This window comes from Python bivittatus, unplaced genomic scaffold (genome assembly GCF_059951505.1).
Source record: "Python bivittatus isolate LINGU-HERP-01145 unplaced genomic scaffold, Pbiv_v1 ctg000980_np1212, whole genome shotgun sequence".
NCBI classification, from domain to species: domain Eukaryota; kingdom Metazoa; phylum Chordata; class Lepidosauria; order Squamata; family Pythonidae; genus Python; species Python bivittatus.
In genome coordinates, this window is record NW_028277125.1 from 12,201,733 (window position 1) to 12,229,599 (window position 27,867).

A 27,867-nucleotide genomic window follows, 5' to 3' on the forward strand; every position below is an offset into this window, starting at 1 on the left:
TTCTGATTTTTTTAAAAAAATATTGATATAGGCAAGAGAAGGTGTCAGTCACTGTTTAGCTAACAGGAAACAGGATAGTGTAAACACCAGCCGACTTCCACACCTTGTATTAATGTCTTTGATTGAGTGCTCTAGTGAATGCAGCCGATCAACTTAAATTATATCACCCATGAAAGCATCAGAGTGCATCTGCTGAAATTAGCGATGGGTATGTTCTTGGCCACCTCATCAATATAGATAATTTTGTTTCAATTTTACACATTTTATTTTTTAAAAAGGGGCAACCATGGGGTGCATCGTTAGAACAATGATATAGAAACATAGCCAGATATTTGTGTTTGGTGGGGTGAGGCCTTTCAGACATTTTGATTTTTTTTTTTTATGGTGGTGGGGATTTTTCTTTGCTACACACAGCTTTGTTTTTCTACATTCCTTGGTGCTCTACAACCATAATTTAGTGACATGGCTTTTGGGGGGACAGGGAGCCACATAAAGGGGGATTCTACTCCAGAAGTACATAGACTGACCTTTTATGACCTAGGTTAATATTAACCACTCTGGCTGGCAGCAGTTCTTGGGACCTGAATGCAAGGTTTTTTACATCATCTGCTGCCTGAGATTTTTTTTTAAACTGGAGACAACAGGGATTAGAAATGATCTTGTCAGCATTCAAATCAAGCATCCCAGCAGTTATTTGGGATCAGCAGTTATCAATGTTGACTGTGTTTTCCTCAGGGACATCTTTCTTTGCAGCTTGACCATGCCTCACATGTTCAATCTGGAGTGAGCACCCAAATAAGTTTACTCTGCCATTGTACAGCAGATGAACTTCTCTGGAAAATGATAGCTTAAAACTAGAAACCTTGAAAACCAGTATAGTAACTTCATTCCCTGCCCCCCAGCCCCCTTATTTCTGTTTTATACTAGAAGTAAGAGGGATGGTGTTTTATTCTCATAGCACATTTAGCACTGATTTAATCATTTCATGTTTGACAATTCTCTAAAGGTTTAAAATTGTAAGTGGCTGTTATATTTTAACTAATGTTTGTAATGATAATGTGATGCAGGATTTTAGGTGAGCCATACAGATACACAGCGTGTTCTTCATTATGCCAAAAAGCATATTGAAAAAGTGTTACTTGCATTTACACATGAGTGATTGCACTCCAATCTATTTCCCTCCCAGTTCACATTAGTTCCTTATTTTTTACAACTATATACAGTGCAAATTGATAAAAATGAATGCAAGTTTCAGTGAATTAAGTTGGAAATTTTATTATTGAGGTCAGGGAGTGGAGATATTTATTTAATACAGCAAAGAAAGATTAAAAACAAATCTTATCAGTTTTGTTATGAGAAGTTTATATCAACTCATCCAACTTCTTGCTCTACCACTGTCTATATGAGGTGGTATCTTAGGGTTGAGAGATTGTTCTGGATTTTGACTAGGAAACCCAGGTTTAAATAACCCCAAATCATAAAGAGACTACCATCAAACCATAGTCTCACAATTTCGATTTTCCTCACAAGATTGTTGGGAGGGTAAATATATCTGCTATATTATATATATGAGGTGGAATGTAAGATTGTCAAAGTCTATATCTCAAGGTCAATCAAGAGAATGTCTGCCCTGAATCAGAAATCTTCTCAGTCGCAATCATAGAGAGATTGTGGGATTTGAAACAGTGACATTCACTCGGTTCATTTTTGCCCAGTCTTTTCTGAGTGTTTGTATGAAAAGCCTGCCCTAGCCTAATCACTGATTCATTTTATAACAAATGAGCGTACAAAAACATCAATTGAATTATTCCTTTATATTTCAGTCTCAAGGGTCAGATCTACTGCATCATCACTTCTAACAAACATCCCTATCTTTCACTCAATCTCTCACTTTTCTTCTGAAATTTGACATGGGTGTTCCCCATCATAATGTTGCAAAATTTACCTTATTCTATCCTAAACACCTAAATCACAAGCACGTATATAAAACACGAGAATAGATCATAAGCCAGTACAATTTAAAAATCTATTCCCAGACTTCTATGAAATTTGGCGTGCTTTGTCCCTACACAGAGATCTAGTTTTCATGTTAATGTTAAGGTTTGTTGTGAAGATAAATTAGGTGAGGGAGCATTCATAAAATGTATTCTATCACAAACTCTTTTAGGGGCATTCTTATCCTGTTTTCAAACAGAAATGGAATATATATTCTTCTCTCAAAAGTGTGGTGACTATTGCCAGATTCCAAATATTTATTATACTAGAAACTTGCACTATTTGAAATGAAGTCAGCTATCTGAAGTGGTCCAAGACCTCAAGTTCCCTCATTGGTGATATGAATTTCATAGCAGAGCAATGTTGTGGTAAAATGATGTACACAAACAATCCTAAATATGCTTTCTGAGATGTATGGTTTTTCCTTTTAATGGCAGATAAAAACAAATCCACAGTTTATCTTTTAGAATGAAATGGAATGATCTGCTAATAAAAATGCTGATGTATCTTGGATGGTGACAATGAAGAGACTTTACTAAAGCCTCATAATTCTATATATTTGAGAAAGCTACATTTAAAATAGTGTCAGTTATGGAAAGTTGTGTATGACAACCTATGTAGATCTTTTATTTTAGACAAATCACTGAAAATTGGATGTTATAGGATATAGGTGACTCTGCTATGGAGTAGATTTAGACTAATCTGTTTAAGCAGGTTTAAGCAATGTTTGCCTAGATCCTTTTTCTCATTATCATGGTCACACTGACAAGATAACTCAGTGTGTTACTATTTCCAAACCATTCGTGTTAATTTGTTGCAGCAAAAACAACCATCCCATTTTATCATAAAATAAACAAAATAACTGTGGGATGTGCTTTTCTTAGCTACAGCCTACTTCATTGGATACATGGAGAATTTATTATTCTAAGACAGAAATAATGTTTGAAGCAGAGAAGAGTTAACGATGAGATATGAGGGAAATGGAAAACTTAAAGTTATTTTCTTGATTTTTGCCATTTACACAATGTTTTTCTGTCAGCTACGTTTCTTGCATTTCGTTTTTTCCTTATGTCACTGTTCATTATTGCCTCTTGACCATGTGTGCATATACACTTCTAATTCAGGATCATCCACCATACATTTGATGAAACAGGCCGTGGCCCCCAAAGTTTATACCCCACTCAATTTACAAACTTTAAAATACCACTAAATTCTTTATTTGTAAATGTTACGGTCACTTCAGCTAAGTGGGATTTTTTAAAATATGTTTGCCTATGGATCTGAGTTAAACATCACCACAGGAAATAAGATAAACCATGATGTATTGCTCTGTATTCCATGGCACCTCTATAGTAAAGGGGTTTCCTTAGACTCACTTCAGGCTGTGAGACTGATTCAAAAAAAAGATCCGAAAGTGTTGTGGCTTGGAATGTCAATGAATGATGGGAAGTAGAACCATCTGTGGAAGGATTACTGGATGCAAGATCTGTAATCTTCTGTTCTTGGCCAAAGCAAAATTACATTCACCTTTAGATATGTATTGTCTAGAAGTACCAATGCTATGCTTTTCTGAACTGTAGCCATAGAGATGCTAACTTTTATCAAATTACAGAATTGTTAGAATTAGTTGGAATCCTACCTTTAGAATTAAACATAACTGCAGTCCTACTTCACCCAAATGTGTCATAGTTGTATAGAGGATCATAAAACCACACAGCCTTCTCTGCAGCATGCTACAATGACCTCTGTCTGCAGTCATGGATGGTAGATACAATCAGACACCTGTTTCACATAGAAGATGCCCGTCGTGCCTCTGATGAAACTGAAATCTTAGAAGACGACTTAATGAGGTATAGATTTTATAAAGAATTTGCTCCCAACAAATTCAACCCTTAATAGATAGACTGACTGGCCGTTCAGACCAATTTTGGTATTTAGATTTTTTTCTTAAAAGATATGCAGCCTGAAATCACCTATACAATAGCTAATTTTTTGCCCAAGTCATAAGCCTTCATTAACTCCAGACCCAACAGAAGTAGGACTTAATCGATCAGATTATATTGTATTTTGAAATATGTGTTTGCTTTAACTGATATTGTCTGGTCTTGGATTGTAATAATACATGTTTGTTGGTCTGACATCTAACCCTCTGTTCCCTGCAGGGAACCAGCATTCGATGATGGCTGTCCAGCTTCTGCTTGAACTTAACAAATGAATGAGAAGCTCTTTAATAAAGGTATCCACTGTCAACTAGAATCTGCCTACCTGCAAGTTAAGGCCATTATTTCAGGATGACAGGGGACAGGATATGGCCTTCATTTATATGGCTTCTCCTCAGGTACATAAAGTTGCACTTTATTTTCCTCTTCTCAATCTCTCCTCGTGGGTCTTAGTTTCCAGTGCCCTGATCAGATTTGTTGTCCTTCTCTGAACCTGTTTCAAAGTGTATCTGCCAGCTCACCAGATATAACAGGTAGACTGGATCCAGCCTACTGGGTGATAGGCTTTGAAAGTTTAAAGAAAACAAGATGGAAAAGAGTAATAGTTCTATGATACGTATCAGATATGCTGCCAAGTATTCAGGCAGCCTATCCCTTTCCTCCTTAAAGGATGCCAGGAGAGTTTCTCCAACATCTGCCTCAATAGGACCTAACAATGTACAGTAGTCTTATTTCCCCAGCTAGAGATCCAATTACTCAGCTGGCACTAAGTACTGGTAAGGATGTCTTGGACTGAATCCTAACTCATATCAGTAATTCTGAATGTTATTTCACACATTATGCAATACAAAATTAGGTTTGCCCTCATGTATACATCCAGCAGGAGACTGGAGCTAGTTGTGATGTCCTGATGTACATAACAACAGGGGGCATGTAAATATTGAATTCCTGTTTTATTTTTAAGTATTCACTGGTCCTAAATTATACAAGATAGAGACATGGGCGGAAGAAAGCAAGTTTCTTTGCAAAAGTTTTCAAAATATAATTTCCCCCAGTAAACTTACATATTTTCTTTGTTGTTGTTGTTGCAACTCCCCCTGAATATTGTTTCTTTATTCTGCAATTAATTTCCACATCCATATGGTTTCAATGCTCATATACAGCTTATGTTGTTCAATTATATTTATGACACATACTAATATGCATAGGAATTATATTCAGAGATTGTAGCGAAATTTAGAGTGGCACTTAATTGTGTTTGTCCCTGCTGATATTATCATTTCATATCATTCAACCTTTTCTTTAAAAAAACACAAAGGAAGAAATAATAATAAAATATCCTGTGTAATATCCATCAGGATATAAAAACCTACATGACTGGAGCTAGAAGATTTAAAAACATAAATTATTTATTTGCACACACATACTGCTCATGGATACTCATGCCTTGAATACTGCCCAATGCTACCGCAAAGCATTCTACATGGGGCAGCCCTTGGAGAATATTTGGAAGCTGCAGCTGGTCCAGAATGTGGCAGTGTGGACACTTATGGGTGTGTCTCTTATATTTTTGCTGAGCAAGCTGCACTTCCAGTGTGCTTCTGGGTGCAATTCAAGGTGTGATTGTCATCTATAAATGGGGCTGGTTTATTTGTGGGACCATCTCTTCCCAATTATTTCTGCCCTTTCCATTAAGTCAGGCAGGAGAGGCACACTATGGTCCTGTAACTTAAGGAATATCATCTTGCTGAACCCAGGAAGTGTGTCTTTCCTGTTGCTGTGCCTTCCATTTGGAAAACCATACTCCCGAGATTCAACTGGCCCTGATTCTGCTGGCCTTTCAGAAAGTGTTGAAGACCTGGATGTATTCCTTGGTTTGGGGGTCAGATTGTTAGTTGGAAACCATGTAGTTGTGGTTTAAAGTTATTATTCATTTTCTGTGTCCGTGTGAGTGCACATTTTTTCTTTTTTGTTTTAACCTCAGCTGCTCTTATAGTTTTTATGTTGTTCTAACTGTTTTTTAATCTATTATTAGCCACCTGGAGAACATAGGTTCATCCTCAGCCATAGAAGCTTATTGGGCCAATCTCAACCTCTCTCAAAGGGGAAGGCAGGAAGGCAGGAAGGCAGGAAGGCAGGAAGGCAGGAAGGCAGGAAGGCAGGAAGGCAGGAAGGCAGGAAGGAAGGAAGGAAGGAAGTTTATAAAAATAATTCACTTAAAATGTTAAACTAATATGAGTTGCTAAGATCTCTATTACGTCTTGAAGAATTGTTCAGAAAATGTGATCCCACCATGCCATTTTGCTCATGATGCTTATGGAATTCACCTTTTACAAATCATTCTGCCTAATTTCCAATGTTCCAAAATTAGAAGTGCACGCAGATGTGAATTTTGTAAAATGTGTACGATTGAGCGTACAAAGAATTATATTCGGACAGGCAGGTAATGGACTGTAGGCTGCCATAGACCTTGCTTTTCTCTTTGGGGCTATTTGGAGGAATAAAGAGGAAGGGGGAGAACTTGGATCCAGAAGCTGATTGAACTGTAAGATTTGAAGCTCTGCATCAAATATCCAAACCTCCTACTCAAAGTAGACATGATTTTCCTCATCTGTGGAAGGGGTGCCATCTTTTTATGGTTAGGAGACCCACTTAAAAATCCAGGTCAAAATCCAAAATGGATAAGACCACATTATGCCCATGGCCAGAAGTTGTTTTTCCTCTGTTGAGGAAAAGTTTGTGGAAGATACTGAGTTTGTTCTTCTTTTTGCTTGTTTCAATACTATTTTAGGGCTCATGTGACTGTTTCTATGTGTTTTCCATCTTTACCTTTAGATAATCATGGCCAGAGGGGGCTTCAGAGACTGAAAGAAAGGGGATTCAAGTAGGCCTGTTGGCTGTTTATCTTAATACTGGGATGTATGGGATATGCTCTTATGGGATTTATTTATGGGATTCGTGTGCCAACTTTAGATCCACAGTTGTTTTCCTGCATACATTATTCATTTCCCACAGTGGTGTGAAATCTAAATTTTCAAATGGTGCAATAATTAGACCCTTTGGATTGGCTTCTTCCTCCCTTAATTAGATTGTGGCTTTAGGTGGCTGGGAGCTGGCCATATTCATTTTTCAAAGTAGCCAAACGGATTTTACTCTGTGGAAAATGTAAATGGCAGCTGTGATGGCTAAATATCTGTCATAAGTCACAGAGTGGGAAGTTGCCACTGAAATCTAAATTTAATATTGTTGGTGGCATACCTCCAGGAGGTGAAGAAAATAATACAGAAGCCAGCGTATTATTTTTGTACTGCTTCCCCTTTTCCACCCAGACTGAGGCTTAGGCCCTTATGGGGACCAATGGAAGAAAAGGGAGAATTTTAATGTTCAGAAAAGTCCCTTGAAAGGCCTTCATCTTCTGAGAAAATAAAGCCAAGGTCCCACAGCAAGTGGCATTAAATTTCCTCGCTGCGGTATTCAATCAAGTCATCACTCACCTATGCACATAAACTGTGCTGTGGGCATCTCAGCCCTGCAAAGAAACAAAATCAATACATAATTTTCTTTAAGGGAAGGACGGTGCAATTACACAGAATAACATGAGAATAACGTACATTTTTTAGCCAAACAACCAAACTATCAACCTTTTAATCCCACAAAAATAGCAGTGCTATCTAATGTGCAATTAGGATTTAAATCTTTAGCAGTTGGTTGATGGATCAGTTTTTTAAAAAAGAAGAAAACTACAGCAATGATTCAGATTCATCAGTCTGTGGGTTTTAAACCAGTGATGCCATCTCTGCCAACTTTTTTTCTGATGGGTAGTAGTTTCCTCATTTCCTGGTTACAGATGCTGAGAAACTAGAAATCAATATACTGTAGACAGGAGAAATTACCAGTAGCAAGTGGCCATCACCAAGATATGCCCCTTGACCTGATATCTGAGGGTAAGTTCTCCTCACCCTGCTAGTGGAAATCCAACACAGCTTTAAATTAGCATGCTATTAGTTTGGGTAGGAATTTTGAGGCTACCTTAGATTTGCATACTGCCAGCTGTTTTTTCTTCTAATCCCAATTGTTTTTGAGAGAGAATTCAGTGTCATTTTAGTTAAATGTATTTTATTTTAGTATTTTAGTGGGAACATTTCTCCTGCATTTATTCTCTACCAGCTTTCATTCAATTTGATGAACCAGAACTTGTGTTTGAAGTTTGAAGTTTGTTCCAAAGGAGAAGACAACTTTGGATGAGTTGTTATAGCATTTGTTGTGTTCTTTCTTACATTGCTCTTGACATAGACTCACAATAAGTTGTAACCACCAGATATCTTTAGTGTTTACTAGGTGACCAAGGGGTATGTGTGAACATATTCAAGTATGCCTTTAGAAGTCTGCAGCTTCCTACCATGCTTCCATGAAATCTCTCCCCCCAAAAAAGTATCATGCACAAATGCCTTCTGCTGGATTTTTTTTTCCTGGATTAGAAAGTATGGATGATTGGGGTTGGAAATGATGAAAAAAAAAGTTATACTCTTTGCTTCCACCAGATATCAAGATATCAGAAACAAGAGAAATTCAAAAGAAATCTTGAAGTACCTCAAGAATAAGGTTAAGAAAGAGAAGCGTGTTTTGCAGGTGGGCAATATGGTTGAAGAACTGCAAGGTTGATGAGTTTATTTTTCTGGCATGAAAAAGAAGTAGGTTGACTGGTGCAGTGTGGACTGAGAAGGTCTAAATTTAAGGTTACCTAGGTAAGCACCCTGGAGCATTCCTGGAGGCTTTTCAGCTGCCAAGCTTTCACAATTAGATGATAGGAATGGATATCGAGCCTGGGCAATCTTGTCTCTCTGTATTTCGGGACTACAGAGTTGTGGTGGCATGGGTCTTCCCTTATTAAAACTTGTTAATAAGAAACTAAGTCAGGTGGTTTACTCTTCAGTTATTAGCCCAGAGAAAATAGCTCCTTGCTGGTTGGCAGTAGATTTTGGCATATAATGTGCAGGAGTGCATGTAGGTTTTTAATGGATCCCTGCAATGCATTGCAGCTGGAATCCTTTAATATTATATTGAATACAGATATGTAATGGCCAAGAGATACTATTAAAGAGAGCAAATTGATGTTCCAATCAGCCACTGAGAATCCTTGATAGCACTGAACATCTCAACTGCAAGACAAACTCTTGGTAGATGAGCACAGCATCTTCCTAGACTTGGTCTATGCTGATGTTCAACCAGAGGGTTCCCAGCAGTTACTTTTATACTTTCACAGAGCAAATTCCTATGTCATCATCTAACATACAATCTGGGACAAAGCAGAACTGTGAGCTGTGTCAAAAACAAGAGAAAATATAAACAAGGATGGAGCTGAGAGCTCTGAGTAAGGTTAGCCAAAAATGAATCAATGAAGATTGCCTTAAAGGAGATAGGTTGAAAAAAAAAAAAAAGAAGGAAGAAACAGAGACCAGACCAAAAAGCGAGCTAATTGTCTGGCAATCAAGCATGATGAAATGTTTATTTAATTAATTAATTATTTAAATTTACATGGCTGCCCATCTCATCATGGGAGGTTACAGCAGTGCAAACAAGTAATAAATAAACAAATAATTGGCAGCCAAGATGAAACAACAAACAACCATCAACATAACCACCTCATGGGTGATACTCTGATGTTCTGACTCCCATGCCCAGGAACACAGCCACATCTTCAGGGCCTTAGAAAAGGCCAGCAGGGTCGAGGCCAATCTAATCTCCATGGGGCAGTGTTCCAGAAAGCAGGTACCCTGGCAAAAAGGCTCTCTTTCTGGGTCCTGCAAGATGACACTCTTTAATTGATAGGACCCGATTCATGCCTTTTCTGCTGGTTCTGATGGGATGGGGAGAGACAATCAGGGAGAGGTTGTCCCACAAATAGCTCAGCCCCAAGCCATGAAGGGCTATATAAATGACCACCATCACCTTGAATTGAACCCAGAAGCATTCTGGCAGTCAGTGAAGATTGGAAAGCAGAGATGCAATAAACTTATTGTTACTTTTCAAAAGAATGAAAATTTTGGGAACATTAGATCATTTTGAGATTAGTTAAAAGTCCTCATTTCAAAGAAATGGGTATAGCAGTTTTGGATGAAGGCTGTTTTAAATTCATGATATTTAGTGGAAGACATAGCCTTCAGGTTTCTGAATATTTATTTATTTATTTATTTATTTATTTATTTATTTATTTATTTATTTATTTAACACATTTATATAGCCCATCTCACTAAACATGACTCTGGGCAGCATACAACAATATCACACACTTCAAAAATAATAAAAACAAGGTAAATAAGATAATAAGATAAGACTGTGTGAGAACATCCATCTAGGCACAATACAACTATTGCTCAGGCTCCCCAAGGGATGCCCAAGACTGCTGGAAGAACCATGTTTTCAGAGACTTCTGAAGTCTAATAGGGATGGGGCTAACCTCACCTTGGGGGGGGGGGATGATGTTCCACAGGGCGGGAGCCACAGCAGAAAAGCCATGTCATCTGGGCCCCATCAAATGAAGCTCTTTAGCAGACAGGACCCGCAGCATGCCCCTCCTGCTAGACCTGATGGGATGGGTAGATGTGATCAGGAAGAGGAGATAACCTGGACCCATGCTATGTAGGACTTTAAAGGTCAAAACCAGCACTTTGAATTGCACCCAGAAGCAAACTGGCAGCCAATGCAGCTCATGGGACAGAGGTATAACATGTGCCATCCTAGAGGCTCACATAACTATGCAGCCATATTCTGCCCCAGTTGAAACTTCCAGATACTCTTCAAGGACAGCCCCATGTTTAGCACGTTACTCTGGAAGTGACCAGGGTGTGAGTGACTGTGATTAGAGCCTCATGGTTCAGGAACAGGCACAAGTGGTGCACAACATGAAGCTGTGTATAGGCCCTCCTAGACATGACTGTCACCTGCTCCTCAAGCAGGAGTCATGAGTCTAGAAGGACTCCCAGACTGTACACAGAATTGATCCAGAAGGGTACCATGCTCAATGGTATCAAAGGCTGCTGAGAGGTCAAGGTGAGCAAGGGCAGATGAACTCTGTCTTGCTCATGCCAGAGATCATCCAAAAGCACAACCAGTTCCATTTCCGTCCTATGCCCAAGCCTGAATCCTGACTGAAAGGATAATCTGCTTCATCCAGGACCTGCTGAAACTGCTGCACAACCAATGTCGTTTCTGTCCCAGTTTTAAAAAGCAGGAATTTTATGGATAGGATCCCTTTGGGAAAGAACTCCACATAAAACATCTCTTTCCTATAGAAAGGCCAAGCAAGTACCAGTAAAAATCCCTGCAGATGTTAAAATTTATCTGATGCCAAAAGCAGCAGGTCTAGTTCACTGCATATCGACAGGATCAACTAGGAAGCAAATCTGACATTAAGATGATAAATATGGTTATTAAAGAAGAAAAGCATTTTTTCCAGCCATCAGTTTCCCTTGACTAATTAATCTCTGATTTGTCATGAAGATGCCTTAAAAATGGAACTGGAGTATCTCTTAAATCAGCACATTTGAATTCAGCAAACATTTCACCACCAGTCATATATGACAGGAAACAAGGTCAAGTTGTATAGTGAATTAAATGTTATCTTTTTTTTTCTTGAAGGCTATGATATAAACTATTGGTTAGAGAAATGACTCCACAAATTCCCAATAACATCCTTTTGGGGGGGGGGGGGACTTACAGATATCACACATTGCAGAAAGCATCTCTTATAACTATACGCTGCTATAAAATACAACTTAAACAACTTCCCAAGAGGGAAAAGTTAAGATTAGATTGAAGATAAAAGATATGCTTGAGAAATTATTAAAGGGATGTGTTGAGTGTATGTGTTCTGGATATATATCTTTTGAGGGCACTGAAAAGTTTTTTTTTTTTTTTTTGATCTTTGAGGAAATACAATATAATAACCTTTGGGGAAATGCTATAAGTAACATATTAAAAGTTGTGGAATTGAGGTTGAGTCCTGGTTACTGTAAGGCCATGTAGTTTTATTGACAGTAAAATGGAAATGAAATGTTCAGGGAATTTGTTTCAGCTTCCTTGGGATTCTCTGATGATCATGTACTAAGCTGAACTGTCAATTTTAGCTTTCTCACGTTCAGCCAAATTCAGCTACCTGGACCCATGTTATGTTACTTGTTAGCAAATAACTCTGAACTAAAATATGGTCTGCATCAAATTTAGTTATGAATTATTAAAGTAATACTGTATACATATCCCCAGAATCCTATGCTAACTTTCTAAATAAGCCATTATGGAGCCAATTTTCAAATCATAGTTGCTTCATGATTATTCATTTCCATGAGGTGATTAAAATATGGATTCTGAACCTGTTTATAGATTCTAGCAGGAGAGGAGTGCTATCATATATCCTTGACAAAAGAATGATACACTTCTTACATTTGGGATGTCACACCCAGATTGCCCTCACATCACTTCTCAGCCTTTTGGCTAAGACTATGTGTAGCATCTGTTAAAATTAGTGAATATATCTAAGAATGTATCAATGGTGTGCATATCTCTAGGATACCAATAATTCACCATTATCTTCTTATAGGACAATGTCAAGACATCAGCTTCATACAGACGAAGATCTTATCTACTTGCTTAGAACTAGAATTGTCAGCTGGACTTTCTCCTGTGCTTTGTTGTTAATGAAAGTGTCCAAGGAGGGGACAAGGATGTGGATCCAGTCAAAAGTCAACACTCTTTTGCAGAAAGGAAGGGAAGTGCCAGCATCCCTGAAAGACATATTGGTTTGTTGCTCCTCCTGACTTGTATTAACTATTACCTGATGACTACTGTCCTATATCTAACCACCACTTTTTGGGGAAGTTAGTGGGGAAAGTGGTGGAGCAACAGTTACAGAGAATCTTGGAAGAAATTATCTGGATCTTGGCTGTCAGTATTCAGGCCTAGGCATGAGACTGAAACTATGTTGGTCATCCTTAGGGATGATTGATAGCGGGACTTGGATAAATGGAGGGTGACCATCTCAGCCTGCTGGACCTCTTAGTAGCTTTTGGTATTGTCAACTCCAGTATGTTTCTGGCTACCCTATTAGTGTGCAGGTCGAATCAGTAGTTGCAAAGGAGCATAGGCCCAGTCCACAATCATTCACAAAGCTAGGAGGCATGGCTAATATTTGGGAGGAAAGAGGTTTTTTTTAATTGTTGGCTTTGTTTTTTATTGTACACCACCCAGATTCATGCTCTGTGAGATGGGTGGCTATATAAATATGATATATAAATAAATAAATTGTGCATTACAAGCAAAATGCACATTTATTCAACACCCAGCTAAATATGCAGATACCTATTGACTGCAATTTCCATTATATCTGGCATTTCACAGACAATTGTAGCATGGCCAGAATACAGCAGGAAGCTATATAGTCATTGAATGTCATCAATGATTAAATGTCACATTGTCACCATTGCCTTGATTCCTTTTTACCAATGTTCTATCCAATGTTTATTTGCAATTTTAATCCACCATCAAACCCCTTTGCAGGAGGAGAATTTTAGTTAGAAATCTACCTACTATTATACCAATTTCATGCCATCTAGCTCAGTATATTTGACTGGTTCATATATGACCAGCTCATGGTTTACAAACCAAAGTGGATTCACTTAACACTAAGATGTAATCAAATCACCTTGAAATGGCTCTGCATATTGTACCAAGCTATGAGTTGTTTACTATAGTATACTGAATGAACCAAAATGAGCTGGGTCTACAGAATGCATGGAGTCATAAACCAATATGGATCACACAATATTGGCTATGCCAACATCAAATAAATTACACTACACCTTACCACAATGTGGGAACACAATCTTTGTGATATATGTGCCGTAGGAAGTGATTTGTTGCTTCAGAATATTGATGGAAAATTTGGATTGCCAGGTACTTGGCTGGTATTGTATTCCCACTGTTTAATGGGCCAACGTCTAAGGGTCTGGGTTGCATTTACCGCACAAATGCATCATCAACATAATTGTTGTAGTAGTAGTAGTTATCATTATTATTATATTATTATATTCCTGTTCCTATCCTGATTTTTTGGGTCTTTGTTACTATCCTTTTAGCTCTATTATGAATTATGTAAGCCTCCTTGAATACTGTATATATTTGGAGAGAACGCATCAAACTCTGCATCAACTATTCAGTGTCAGTGAAATGGCAGTGTCATGATTTATATAATATTTTCTGGCTGGCGGGGACATGGGAGCCATGCAAATTCCCTTACTGTAATGAACTGTGATATAGGTTAAGAGGAACTGCAAGAGTATCTTTAACTGGCTTAAAAAGTATGCAATGCATTGTCTGAGCTCTGTCTGGCTATTGCTTTTCTGCTACACTTTATTCCATTACAGCTCATAGCATCCATTCTCAAACAACCCACAGCATCTCAGTATAGTGGAAGCCTTGATTTTTGGAGAGAGTCCAACAAACCTAGTAAGATTCTGAAACTTGAGGAGGTTCGGCAGACAATGTGTTATGTTGAGCTTCTCCTTGGGGCATGTTTAAATCTCCAACAGGATAAGTAATGATATTGAAGAATGAGGTTTCTGTTTCTGATCTCAGGTCACATAACAATCGCAAACAGCGTGGCTGTCTCTAACTACATGGCTCTTTTTAAAAATGATTTTTGCTCTTTTTCTTCTTTCTGCTCCTGTGGACTTTATAAAATGATGCCACTTGAGACCAAGGTGTGGGTAAGAATGGATTGGTTTCAATTGTGCAGTGTCCTGAAATCAGATCTTTGAAAGGTAAGGTGAAATGTTTTAGGGGGAAAATGCACAGCTCCCTGAAGATGCTCTCAAATAGGAACTGGGGAGGAATTCATCTGTAATGCTCACAAAATTGCACATTTCCAGACCAATATGTGAACCAAAATCCAATATCCTCCAAAATGCCTCTGAATGTTGCATGTAATATGTTGTGGCTCTCAAGTACATAAAATTGTTGTTACTAGAAAAAAGTGCCTACAAACAATTACATAGGGGTGAAAATAACACAGAATAATATAATACGTTAGAAAAAAATATATAATTGCAAAAATGACACATGCTAGACAAAACTGTATCTTGGAAACAGAAGCACAAGGATCTGCACACTTTTTTGTGTCATCTTTTTATGATTATTTTTATTTTCAAATTGACCCAGGCTTAGGACTGGAAGAATGACAAACTGACAAAAATGGAGAGATTCGGTCCTATCTCAAAATGACTACTGCTATAGGCTTAGTGCAGTGCTAATATTCTCCAGAACAGTTTCCTTTCTTGTTCCTATTTATGGAGAACTTTGGGTGTTTCAAGGCAGGCAATTCCTAGTGCGATCAATCAAAGTACATTGTGCAGCTATTCCATTTTTGCTTCTTTCACATTTATTTTATGGAAAGAAAACAGATGGAAGAAGCAGTGGGATGCAAAGAAATTAGAAATGGAAGATAAGCCCTCTACAAGTCCATGTTTGGAGAAAGACAAATGTGCAATAAAAACATCATCTGGTGTTGCTGCATCTCTCCTTTCTAGCATAGATTTCCTTATCATTCTGTCCCATCATCCAGACATGAACATCTTAGAGTTCAGCACCTTTCCTCAAGCTGAATTGGCACTTGGGGCCCTTCAAGCTTTTATCCAGCTTTTGATTCCATCCATGGCCAGGAAGCTTGAAGTCAAGGATATCTATGGGGGGAGGACAGTCAAAAAGGTCAAGATGGCTGCCTTTCAGTCACATGGTTATAGCTGCCATCTTGATTTTTTTGACCCACTGCCATGGATGCTTGAAATCCTGCCCTTAGGGAAGTGAACTCAAGTGCAACTTATTTCTGAGTACACTTATATAGAATTATACTACACAAGTAAATCTGAATCCTTCTGCTTTTCAGCTCCCTATCCATTTACTTGCTGTCTCTTCCTCTGCTGAGAATGGTGTCCCTAACGTAAGACAGAATGAAACAGCAACCTCAGGCAGCAGATTAGGGATATCATAAAAGGGTGGTAAATTGCTTTGTTTTGATATTACTGTATTTTTTATTGCAAGAGGTAGGGAAATGTGCATCTGGGTGTTTTGCTTCTCAAAGGCAGCTCAAGGAGACCTGCTGCCTGAAGGGGAGAGTTACTCTTTCCTCCCGGCCCTGGGTCTCCATCATGGCTTCCCTGCCCATAGTCTTCCAGCAGCAGCCCATCCAGTCAAGATGCTTCATTTTAGACAGGTCCTCAGAGTCATGTATCATGAGATGACTACTATTCTCCTGGGTTGCTCTAGCACAGGCTATCTCACAATGCCCCATTTTGATAAGTCTTTCGAAGCAAGGAATTTGGGACTGACATCGGTGGCCTCCATAACAGGGCGTGAAGATGTCATAATGATGACAGATGCATCATGATGCCACCATACAAATGGCATCATGGTGTAATGACATCATGATCACTGATTGCAGAATGTAAGTCCCTTCATTTGCCCAATGATGTCATCATTTCACTCCTCTTCCCCTTTCTTTGTGGATGCCCTTCAGAGCGCTACATCAGCTACTTTCTTCTAGAGACACTGGTATAAATGAGATCTCCCTAGTATCTGATCATCTTAAAGCCTTACTTGGATAAATATTTTAATCTTTTGAAATTGCATTATAAGAAACAAACAAAGAAACAAAACTAGATATAGATCTGCTAGTGATGAAAACCATTAAACTTAAAAAGCAAGAGAAAAAAAGAAAAATATCTAGAAATTTATGATAAAAACCTCCCAGAATTTGACCAAATGGCTTAACTGTCATCTTCCCTGCCCCTTGGTTGACAAAATATGAATTTATATTTGACAAATAGTTATTTCATCCCCCCTGATACTCCTGTAAATTAGTTGTAGATTTCTCTTTTCACTATTGTATCATAATAGGTACCATTTCATATCATATTACACAGAATTTATATTTCTTGGTGTATCCAAAAAACAGGGGATTTAGCCAGGTAGAACATGTGCACTCCTGACTAGCAGCAATTGCTCTAATGTCATATTGAAATGGTATGGATTTCAGGCCCAAATACGGCAATAATAGAACAGGTACAAACCATGTGAGTTATTGTTTAATCTCCAGAAATGGATCTCTAACACTTAATAAACATTCTCCGGGCTATAGAACATACATGAAACAAACATTTGAAGATTTTAAAATGAAGATTAATTGCACATCTTTAAAGCAACCTTTCACTGGGATAGAAAATGAGATAATCACAGTGATTAAAAAATCTACATAAATAATAAATATTGATTTCAACTACTCCCTGCAGTTCTGATATAGATTTTTAATGAGATGGGTGGTGACAAATGTGATATATAAGTAAATTAATAAACATAGATTATTGGCTTAGTTGAGGCCTCCAGAAAGCAGTGTTCGTAACCCGTTGCCTCATTCTAAAATTCCTTCTATTAAGATAATATCAACTGCAGACAAGAGGTTCAAAAGGCAGTAGATGTAGGTCCACCCATGTTTGTCCCAAGCTGCTGCTGAAGCAGATGTTTCATCCTGGCTAATAATGTGCCAGAGCAGCTTTGGCTGGTTTGGAGTACTATGATACTTGATGTGCAGAGATAGAATGCTACAATTTGATACCTTTCTACTGTCCATCTAAGTCAGTTGACCTAGAACTGTTTTCATCTCCTCTTCCAATTCTTGATCTATGATGAAACCATTTAAGAGATTAAATGTGGTATGGTGGTTAGGGGATTGGACTGGCACTGGGGAGCCTCAGGTTGAAGTCTCCACTTGATCATAGAACATATTTCTCTCAGTCCTTTTTTTTTTTTATCAGAATAAAATCAGTTCATTAGAAAAAGGGTTTATAATGTTTATAATGTTAGAAACATTTTTTTTTTAAAAAAAAAGAAACAATGAAATGCAGCTTTACAAAATCAGACCAAGGATGTTATTAGTTGCAATTCAAAAATCAGAAGCAAAAATGCACTGGGGAAAATTCCATTAATTCCAGAACTAACCTTATATAGCAAAGGCATCCGTCCAAGTTTCAAAAGAGCAATTTTGCTGGAGACATTAGTAAAGTGTTTAAGCCTGAGCAAATCTTCTGGACTCCCATATTGTACGTCAAAAACGTCAGCCTAGAAAAACAGGAAGACAGATTATTTATTAGCAGATTCTTTCTCTATATATATCAGGAATAAATAGACAGATGGTGTTCATAGACAGCTGTTTATTCACATTACTTGGTGTGATAATCACCTGTTTGTCTTTACATTGACTAAACCCAGCTCCATGATGTTAATTTTCATTTATATGTGTTCACAATATCTTATTCCCATGGACTTCATTTGCATGGATACATTAATCAGCTTATGCATACACATGCTAAGTAGTGTGCATAACAAGCTACAGTAATACCACTGTATTGTTACCATTGCATTGTTATTGTTCTGCAGGTTTGTTTTTGTAAAATGAAATGTTCTTCCAGACAACTTCAAACAGAGAAAGAATTCACTCAGTGATGGAACCCCAGAAGGGTATGCTAAGCTACCTCAGATGCAACCACTTGCTGACAGAGAACAAGCAACTGGATTTCCCATCTCTCCTCCCTGAGGTTCTCTGAATCTCACCCATGTAGGGTCTGGGTCTCTTCCCATTTATTAAGCATGTATGTAGTAGAACCAGTACCTTCAAGGGATAACCAGCAACCATAAAACTGGAAATGGAGCTACATAAAAAAAGAGATGAACATACAGTTACAAGAAACTGGCTTAAAAGCAACCAGGATCACACTATCAATGCAGTGCAAAGAGAGGAGAGAAACGTATTAATCCAACACTAGATCACAATCCCTTTTTTTTTCAAATTCTGGTTTAAGGGAGGGGTGGACCATCTTTTTCAGACACAGGCCACATTTTAGTTTATAGCAACATGCCAGAGTTCATATTAAAAACAAGGGGGAGAACAAAAGGTGGAAGAACAATAATAAGATAAAAATTGGGGGGGGGGAGGAAAAAAACAAGGGGAAACATTTTTTGAAGAAAAAAAAAGATTGCAGTGGAGCTCTCAAATGGTATACGATCACTGAATTTCAGCGGCAAACCATATTGCTGAATTGTGACAGCAAGTTGTCCTACTGAATTTCACTGGAAAATGCATCATGACTCCAGCAAGCCTCCAATTATTATTATTACTACTATTATTATTATTATTATTACACATCATCAACATCATCTGCCCGACTTTCAGTTCCAGTTCATCAGCTCCTCTGAGGAGACCTGTCCAGTACGGCTGAACCTCTGGCATAACTCTCATCCTCCTTGGAGCACACAAGCCCCACAACCATGTCAAGGTAGTGCCTCACTGGGGGATAATATTCCACCCAACGTCCAGTGACTCTGGGCAGCATATAAATTTACTCACACAAATATGCATGGACAACACTCTAAAATGACTAAAGAATGATTGTCAGTCAGCCTCTAAATCCTGCCCAAACCTTGGTGATCAACCTGTGAATCCCTTTTCCTACAGAGGAAGGGAGATCCTTTGTGGTAGCAAGTGGGAAAAAAAAAAAAAAACACTGGATAGGAGGTATTCTTGCCTTAAAAGGTCAACACGCTGTCTCTATCCAGTGGTGAAGCACCTGCCATATGCTTCCAATGTGCTAGAGCAGTGTTGTCCAAACTTGGCCACTTTAAGATGAGTGGACTTCAACTCCCTGAATTCCCCAGCCAGCCATGCTGGCTGGGGAATTCAGGGAGTTGAAGTCCACTCATCTTAAAGTGGCCAAGTTTGGACAACACTGTGCTAGAGGGAATGGTAAAAAAATCATCTATCTCTAATGGACCTTAAGCACCATTCTTGTGCTAGATATATGACTGTTTCACAGGCTAGATGAGGGTTGTGCAAATTATTTTAATGCAATGTTTTAAATACTTGCTTAAAATGTTTCTTGGGAATAGGGTGTTATTTCTCTTAATTATGTATGTATTCACACTGTTTTAATCCACTTTAGTTAGGCATACATACATGCATACCTACATCCAAATCACACTATTCCCCTTCAGGGTAAACAACCTATGCAAAGCAGAAAGAAGAAATAGTAAGCTAAAGAAATTAAGAAAGTGATAAGAAAAGTCAAAGGAAATATGGCTAAATGTAATTTTAAAAAAATATATATTATTTTGCCTTCAAGTCAGTGTTGACTCCTGGTGACTGCTTGGACAAGTCCCTGCAGTTTTCTTGGTAAGATTTCAGAAGTGGTTTGCCATTGCCTCTTTCCTAGGGCTGAGAGAGACTGCCTGGCCCAAGGTCACCCAGCTGGCTTTGTGCCTAAAGCAGGACTAGACAGTTTCTAGCCTGGTGCCTTAACCACTGCACTAAACTGGCTCTCAAATGTAGTATATTCTAATATTATTCTAATTAACACCAATCTTATTATACCAAAACCCTCTCCATCCCTTTCTGTTCCCATGAACCATCTTTGCTTTATCCTATCCATGCACCATTTTATATATCACTTTACTTCTTTCTTTTTCAGGATCTCAACAGTGCAGTTCAACCATGACTTACTCATTCTTTTCCTTCCTCTCCATTGATTTACACTTCCCTCATATATCTGTTTTGTGATTCCATCTTCATTCATTCTCTTTATATAACCAAACTGATTCAATGTACTTTTCCATACTGATCATTCATTTTTGTATTCATTCCACATTTTTTCTTGTCCCAATCTCTTCTTGTTATACCACACATGCTCCTTACGTACATCATGCCCACTGCCCACATACTACTACATACTACTACCAGTATTTGCACATCTTTAGTGAAGTTTTTTTTCCCATTCATGTATACCTTGCATTTTCCCTACCAACACAACTCCTTCTTCTTCAATACACTACTTTTCAGATCCATAGTCTTCATTGCCCCATAGAATCTACTTAATATTCTCTGCAATCATTTGGATTCTCAGCCAACAACACAGCATTATCTGCACACCAAAGCACATCTATGCTCACATCCCCAAGCAACATAGCTCTAAGATCACCATATGCATTCTGTTAATTACGCCTGGGGGGACAAGGGAAGAATACTTGGGGTTGTGTTATATCTGGGAGAACTTCCTTCTGGCACAGCTTCTGCTATGTGTATCTGAGAGATATGCTTGTGAAGAGTATCTGGGTATTCTCCTGTGAGAATGCATGGCAGATTGTCTCATTCTCCCCATCTCATCCATTTGGAAGAGAAGAATGGCTGAAAAGACTGTGGTTGTCATTTTGATGATGGAGTCCTCACAGCCATGGGTAGAACCTCTTATATTTAAGTAACTGAAGCAACCTCACACATTCCCATGTGCTCCCAAAGATAAACAAACAACAATACGCAAAGGGAAATGCAGTCACAGCTGGAAAGAATCAAAGCATTCCCATCTGTACCTCCAGAAATCACACTAGGATCTGTCAGACTTGCCTGGGAAAATTATTCCGTCGTTTGAAATATTCCCAGGCACTCTTACTGCCATGGGAACCAAAGGGATTAGATTTTTTAAAATGGATTTTCTGCTTTAAGAAATCATGGCACATTTCATAACTGTTTAGGTTCACAATGTCTGGTAACATATGGAGACTTGGTATGCAACTTCCCCATAATTCACATGACTATTAATGTAATTTGTCCTAGAACACTTTTTTAAAAGCAAAATCACACTGAACGCATGATCTGACAAGCACACTTTCCTTAGTAGACTTTTACAGTGCAAATTCTCTTGTGCTAATTTCTTTTAAGAAACAGTGGACTTTTGATTTAATGGACTTCAATTCAGCAGACTTCATATGCAATGGACAAAATCTGTCTGTATATTGTATGCTTCTGTACATTGGTAAAATCCCATTTGCCATTTCACATATACTAAAATATGTAAAAGACTCATGAAAATGCTCAAGGAGAAACACTTGACTCCCATCTAACATATATTGTCATGGAAGTTTATGAAATGGATATCTGTACATTCATAACATAGCTGGCCTGTCAAAGCTAGCACTGCTATTTTTTAATCACATTGCAGAAAGAGCCAGTTTCTAAAGCAGAGCAAATATATACAAACATGTCTGTATGAAAAACATGTACACAGAAAAATACATTATTCTGTAAACAATTGCTTACAGGCTTATCTATTGGACATGACTTTTTAATGCAGTTATCTTTAACGAAGATTTGCATAGGAACTGGGCAGAACTAATTAAAGATTGGGGGAAAGGCAAAGGATATTGAAACAAAAAAGGACACTATTCCCATCTCTAGATGATTCTCAGTGTTACAGAACTTCAAGGAGAGTAAAAAACTCCTGTTGGGGGTGAAATTGAGTCATATATTCATATGTTCCTGGAGAAAAAGGAGCATCGCTTCCAATACTGAAAGACATGGCTAAGACTACATCGGTTATGTAGTTTCTCTGGATTCAGAGCTTTTTTAGGCTCACTCTCATTTAATCAGCAAGGAGAATCAGTATTATTTCAGAGATCATGTGCCTGGGAAGGTGAACAAAGTTGTGGTCCTTATTAACCCATAGTCAAGAAACTCACTTCTTTATTCTATTTAGTTGGGCTTACAGGTTTGGAATTCAGATCTGATAGCATCCACTTCAATCATTTTCAGATCTCTGTTTTGAAAATTAATGTTTGGGGTCTCAATTACCAGTGAGGTGTAAAATATGCCGAATGCCAAATTCTGTTGTTCTACATCTTGGTAAACCTCATGATCTCAGCTGATCTTGAAAAACTAAGCAGAGTTTAGACAGGAAAGCCCAGGTGACTTAGGAAAAATCTTAGAAGAAGGCAATGCAAATCACTTATCTTCAGTTTCTTATGCACAGTGACAAGAAAGATTTAAAACAGATAAAAGGACTTATGGTTTAGAATATGGTAAGACTGAATTTGAAGCAGAATTATGTACTAATGATGAAGATGTTATTGCAATGATATATAAACTTTTACTGAAACTAGAGACACAAGATGAACAAGTTAAGGACTGTATGATAAAATGGGCTAACATTCTGGCAACAATGTACAGATGGAACAATGGGAAAATATGTGGCAAAAAGGACTGAAATTTACATTGTGTTATTACCTTAAAGAGAATTTTTTATAAAATGATGTATCATTAGTACTTGTCACCAGAAAACTTATCTAAAATGTATAAAGGTACTTTGTATGCTTGAAATGTGAACAACGAGAAGGGACATTTTATTATCTCTGGTGGACTTGTAGAAAAGCAAAAAAATTCTGGAATGAGATACATATCTGTATACAGAAGATTTTAAAGATTAATATTCAATCAAAACCAGAGACTTTCTTTTGGGGTTTGATGGATAAACAGTTGGAAAAAATTCATGGAACTTTGTTTTTATATATGATAACAGTAGCAAGGCTTTTATATGCACAGAGGTGGAAAGATAAGACATTACCTACAGTGGAAGAATGGATGGTGAAGCTGATGGAGTTGGCTGAAATGGTGAAACTGACAGCTTTGATTTGAGATAAGGCATTCTGTAATTTTAATGCTAACTGAAAACCTTTTTTGGACTTTTTGCAGGAAACAGAAAAAAATGAAATATGAATTTTTTTGTATGGATTGGATGATTAGAAATAATATGGGTTAATAGAAATAATGGAAGTTATGTTTTAAATTTAGAGTAAGAGTTTGATGTATATTGTTACTTCTATCTGTTGCAAGGAGGGACAGAAGTCAATTTTTTTTCTGTTGTTTTTCTTTTTCTTTTCTTTTCTTTTCTGCACCTTTGATCTTTACTATTTTCTTTTTTTCCAATTTTCTGTTTCTTATTCTTATTGTTTCAATATTAGTTTTTGTTAGTTTTTACTGTTCCTTTTAAAAAATTAATAAAGTTATCTACAGTTACTAAGAAATACAATATGGATGTGTTCATGAAGTCACCAGGAACTGGACTCAATTCAAAGGAGCATTGACTTTGCTTTACACTTTGGAAAAGATATATAGAAAAATCTATCCCATTCATCATGTTTTAAGTATCCTGGTTGTTTCAAGAAATACAGCTAACCATGTTCTACATTGTGTTTAGACCATTAACTTTTGCCTCAATAATCTGTTCTACAGGATATGGCTATCTGAGCTTAGTATGGTGATTAACATGATGGATTAGGATGGGGCACATCCAGATTTAAGGTACCCTCAGCCATGAAGCTCACCCAGATGAGTTTGGGGCAGTCACTATATCTCAGACCAACCAATCTCCCAGGTTAATTGTGGGGGTGAATGGAAGACACGGTGCTCTATGAACTTGCGAAGGAAAGGTGGACTATAAATCTAGCAAGTAACACTTGCATGCAAATTGCAAATTTGATTTTTTGTTTGTTTCACACTGGACAAATTAATTTACTAACAAACAAATCAGAAAAGGAGGTGGTAATTAAAAGTCCAATGCAACATCACAATCTGGGATATTGTACTAGAATATTCAGAATATTTCATGTGCACACTGTTAAAGGCTGCAACCATCATTCAGAAACAGCATATGTAAACCCAGGCATCTGGAAGATGCCATGCTGATTATGTAATTTCCATCAGTCAAGTCATAATATCAGTAAGTAAATTACGTACAGAAAGTAATTTGCATAATGTACATGGTGACATCATGATGCAGGTGAAGTCACCTACCCCCTTTGTTTCCCCTTTGTGGACATTCATGCACACGGAGATATAGGGTTCATAATACCCAATGTCTGCATTCCTTTGTTATCCAAGTCTCTATTTCAGAAGCACATAACCTATCTTCCTATGGAGATGTTCTCCCTCATGCATGTACATACTGTGTTAAAAATACATCATGATTTCACTCTACGCATGTTGGAATATACAAACTTAAGCTATATAAATATATTTAGCATGGGTATATTGGTCTGTTATCCTCCATGCATAAAGAAGACAGTCAGATTAGGGCTTTCACTTACAAACTGTCTCCTCTTAAATTTTCCATTAGACTAGTAAGACAAAGGAAGGGAAGAAGCAGACTTGTAGGTCTCTTTGGAACTGGAAAACAATGTCCATGTTTCTTGCCTATTACATTTAGTCATCTTCATATCCTGCTACTCAATCTTTCTTCTCCCATTGTATAGAGATACCACAGGTAGTTGGAAGCATAGGACTCCAGTATAAACTATGATATCATGAAAATAACAAAATGTTGATCATGACATTCTGAAGCCAACCTGGCTTTTCAAACATGTAAGCCATCTGGTTTGTGTTCTGACATTACAATGCACATCTTGTCATTTGCCTCCCCTTGCCCACCAGTATACTTATGGTTCAAGGTGAACTCCTCCCCTGCATATGAACCTATGGTTCAGAATGAAACTAGGGACAACTGAATTTCATTACAGAGCCACTGATGCTAACATCATCAATGTGGTATGTAAGGATTGCAAATTATATGCAATCAGGCCACAGTTTTCAGAAAGAAATCTTACTATCTGAATTAGCCTCCTCATTTTAAAGATATAAGTAGCTATTGCATCTTGGAGATAGTTTGCACCATCACAACATTGATTACATTAACTTAGATGGTAGAGATACATAATTAAGTAAGCTTAATAGGGTTTTGTCTCTAGTGAAAGCCCTAATTCCTTTTACATTTGCAGGTGGCTAAGTTTAATTATACAGTATGATCACCAGATGGATCTTCGGTTTTTGAGGCCTACAGATATCCGGAGCATACATTGCTCAAAAGCAGGTGGGGATGCTTGTAAATTTATCTCCCCATATGCTCCTGTTCTATGTACAGATATAGATTACAAATTCCTTTGGGCTTGGATTCTTCACATTTATGCTCTGTTCTGCACCTAAGACAAAATAAATGTTAAATTTAGTAGCAGGAAAGGTTGGGTATGTATAATCATGCAGTAGTTTCAAATAAAAAATTGCTCTGCGAGCTATACTGTATGAGAACAAATAATAACCTCATATACTGTAAATAAGGATGCTTTAGATTTAGGCTATGTCTATTCGAGACTGATGACCAAACTAGATATGTATTGTGGTTTACCACAATAAATATATGCAGATTGCTTCCTTTTTTATTAAAAAATCACCATCATTCACAAATTACTTTATAAATGATTAGGCTTACAATTTAAGACTATAGAGAATGACATTGACAATTGATCTATCCAAGCAAGGAAATTAAGTATATAAGATTTATATGTTTTAATCCCTTCATGTTCTATTTAGCCATGTTGGTTATACTGTGTGAGGGGAACTTTTGGAGGGGGAGGGGGGTACAGGCTGTTCCTAATTAACAATATCATTAGTAGATGTCTCATTATTAAGAGTGCATTCTACTCCATGTTGAGAACAGCCACGCACTGAATCTGGCTGGAAGCTGAGTGAGAATTTTTATTCAAGGATACATGGTTATCTTTTCATTGAGTGTGAGGGACAGTTCCACATTTAAACAAACAAAATAGTCATTGTCATATGTAGCTGACCCTTAAACTGCAAAGAGGTTGACAAACACTTCTTTGGTTAGTTTAGAGTGGTATAAACTGTATATTCTGATTGGTATACAGGTAGTCCTCGCTTAACAATGGCAATTGGGACCAGCAATTCTGTTGCTAAGTGACATTATCATAAAGTGTGACGTTACATGACCATGCCGACTTACGACGGCAGTTGTGGCAGTCCCAGTTGCTGCTGTTAGGCGAATCCTGCATGATCATAGCATCCCATGGTCATGTGATCACTGTTTGTGACCTCCTGCCAGCTTCCCCATTGACTTTGCTTGTTGGGCACTAGCAGTGAAGGTCACAAATGGCGACCATGTGTCCTTGGGACACTGCAATGTTGTAATTGTGAGCCAGCTGCCCAATGCCCAAATTACAACCACATGACTGCAGGGACATTGTGACAGCTGCAACTATGAGGACGCATCATAAGTCCCCTCGTTCAGTGCCATCGTAGCTTCAAATGGTTGCTGAATGAGTGGTTATTCAACAAGGACTACCTGTATTCGCTCTCTGTTTATAACAAGGAGACTGCTAATACTTTTCTGACTGACAAATTCTATTAAAGGCATACGTTTCATGATCTACAGCTCACTTCAACAGATGCACCCATTCTAGAGGTGGCTGAGCATAGAAACACTCAGTTTACAAGCTTTTGTAGAACTTCAAAGAAATAAAATACTTGCTACATTCACAGAGAGTCATAATTAGGAAAAATCCTGTCAGCTATGCTCCAAAGTGTCATTTTGGGGAAAGTAGTATCGGACAGCATAGAAATCCATCATATTAAGACGTGCTTGTATATTTCTACCCAAAAAGAGGAAACTTCCTGTCTGTCCATATATGATGCACAACACATCAGAAAACTATCAAAAAGGCCAATGGTCTGGGAGTTTTATGGAATATTGGGCAGGGACGCTTTGCAACACTAGCTGTCTTAGTGACTTTAAATAAAGCAATCATATATTGAACTGGATTTTATTTCTCTGATCAAAGGCTCCCCCTCTTAAAGGTAAAAACCAAACCTCTGATTCTAACCTGACAAGCCTACTTCCAGACATCTGGAATTTAGAGTGCTACATCTCAAGATTGCATCAAAAATTACATGCATGTAATTTCTGAATCCCAAAGTATACATTCATTCAATCTGCATGCACCTAAACAAGCAACAAACTTAATGAAAAATGTAATCACTTCCATTATGTAAAACACAATAAAAATGTATCATAACAAGAACTGAAGTGTAGAATAGGCTCTATTCTAGGTTACCCACACTTTAGCTTGTTTTCAGCCCAGAATATGGCATATCGCTCAACAGGTTTACATCTAGATGGAAATATGTTTCTTTCCACTTGATTTTATACCAAAATAACAT

General features: G+C 37.7%; 1 protein-coding gene and 1 long non-coding RNA gene across 4 annotated transcripts in view; one reads left to right on the top strand and one right to left on the bottom strand.

Annotated features, from left to right (window-relative positions):
- LOC148213540 (uncharacterized) overlaps positions 1 to 16,153 on the top strand; it is a 63,151-nt gene extending 46,998 nt beyond the window's left edge. The window contains exons 2-4 of one of the 2 annotated variants that reach the window (XR_015794369.1): positions 4,158 to 4,333; positions 8,477 to 8,564; positions 12,532 to 16,153. This is a non-coding gene — a long non-coding RNA (uncharacterized LOC148213540). The remainder of the gene's footprint in view (positions 1 to 4,157; positions 4,334 to 8,476; positions 8,565 to 12,531) is intronic. The other variant, XR_015794368.1, reaches the window with a different exon arrangement.
- Positions 1 to 27,867, bottom strand: part of NAALADL2 (N-acetylated alpha-linked acidic dipeptidase like 2) — a 774,686-nt gene that overhangs the window by 275,445 nt on the left and 471,374 nt on the right. For both annotated transcript variants that reach the window (XM_088131936.1, XM_088131935.1), the window contains one exon: positions 17,979 to 18,098. In XM_088131936.1, the coding sequence (XP_087988062.1) occupies positions 17,979 to 18,098 (120 nt within the window). The remainder of the gene's footprint in view (positions 1 to 17,978; positions 18,099 to 27,867) is intronic.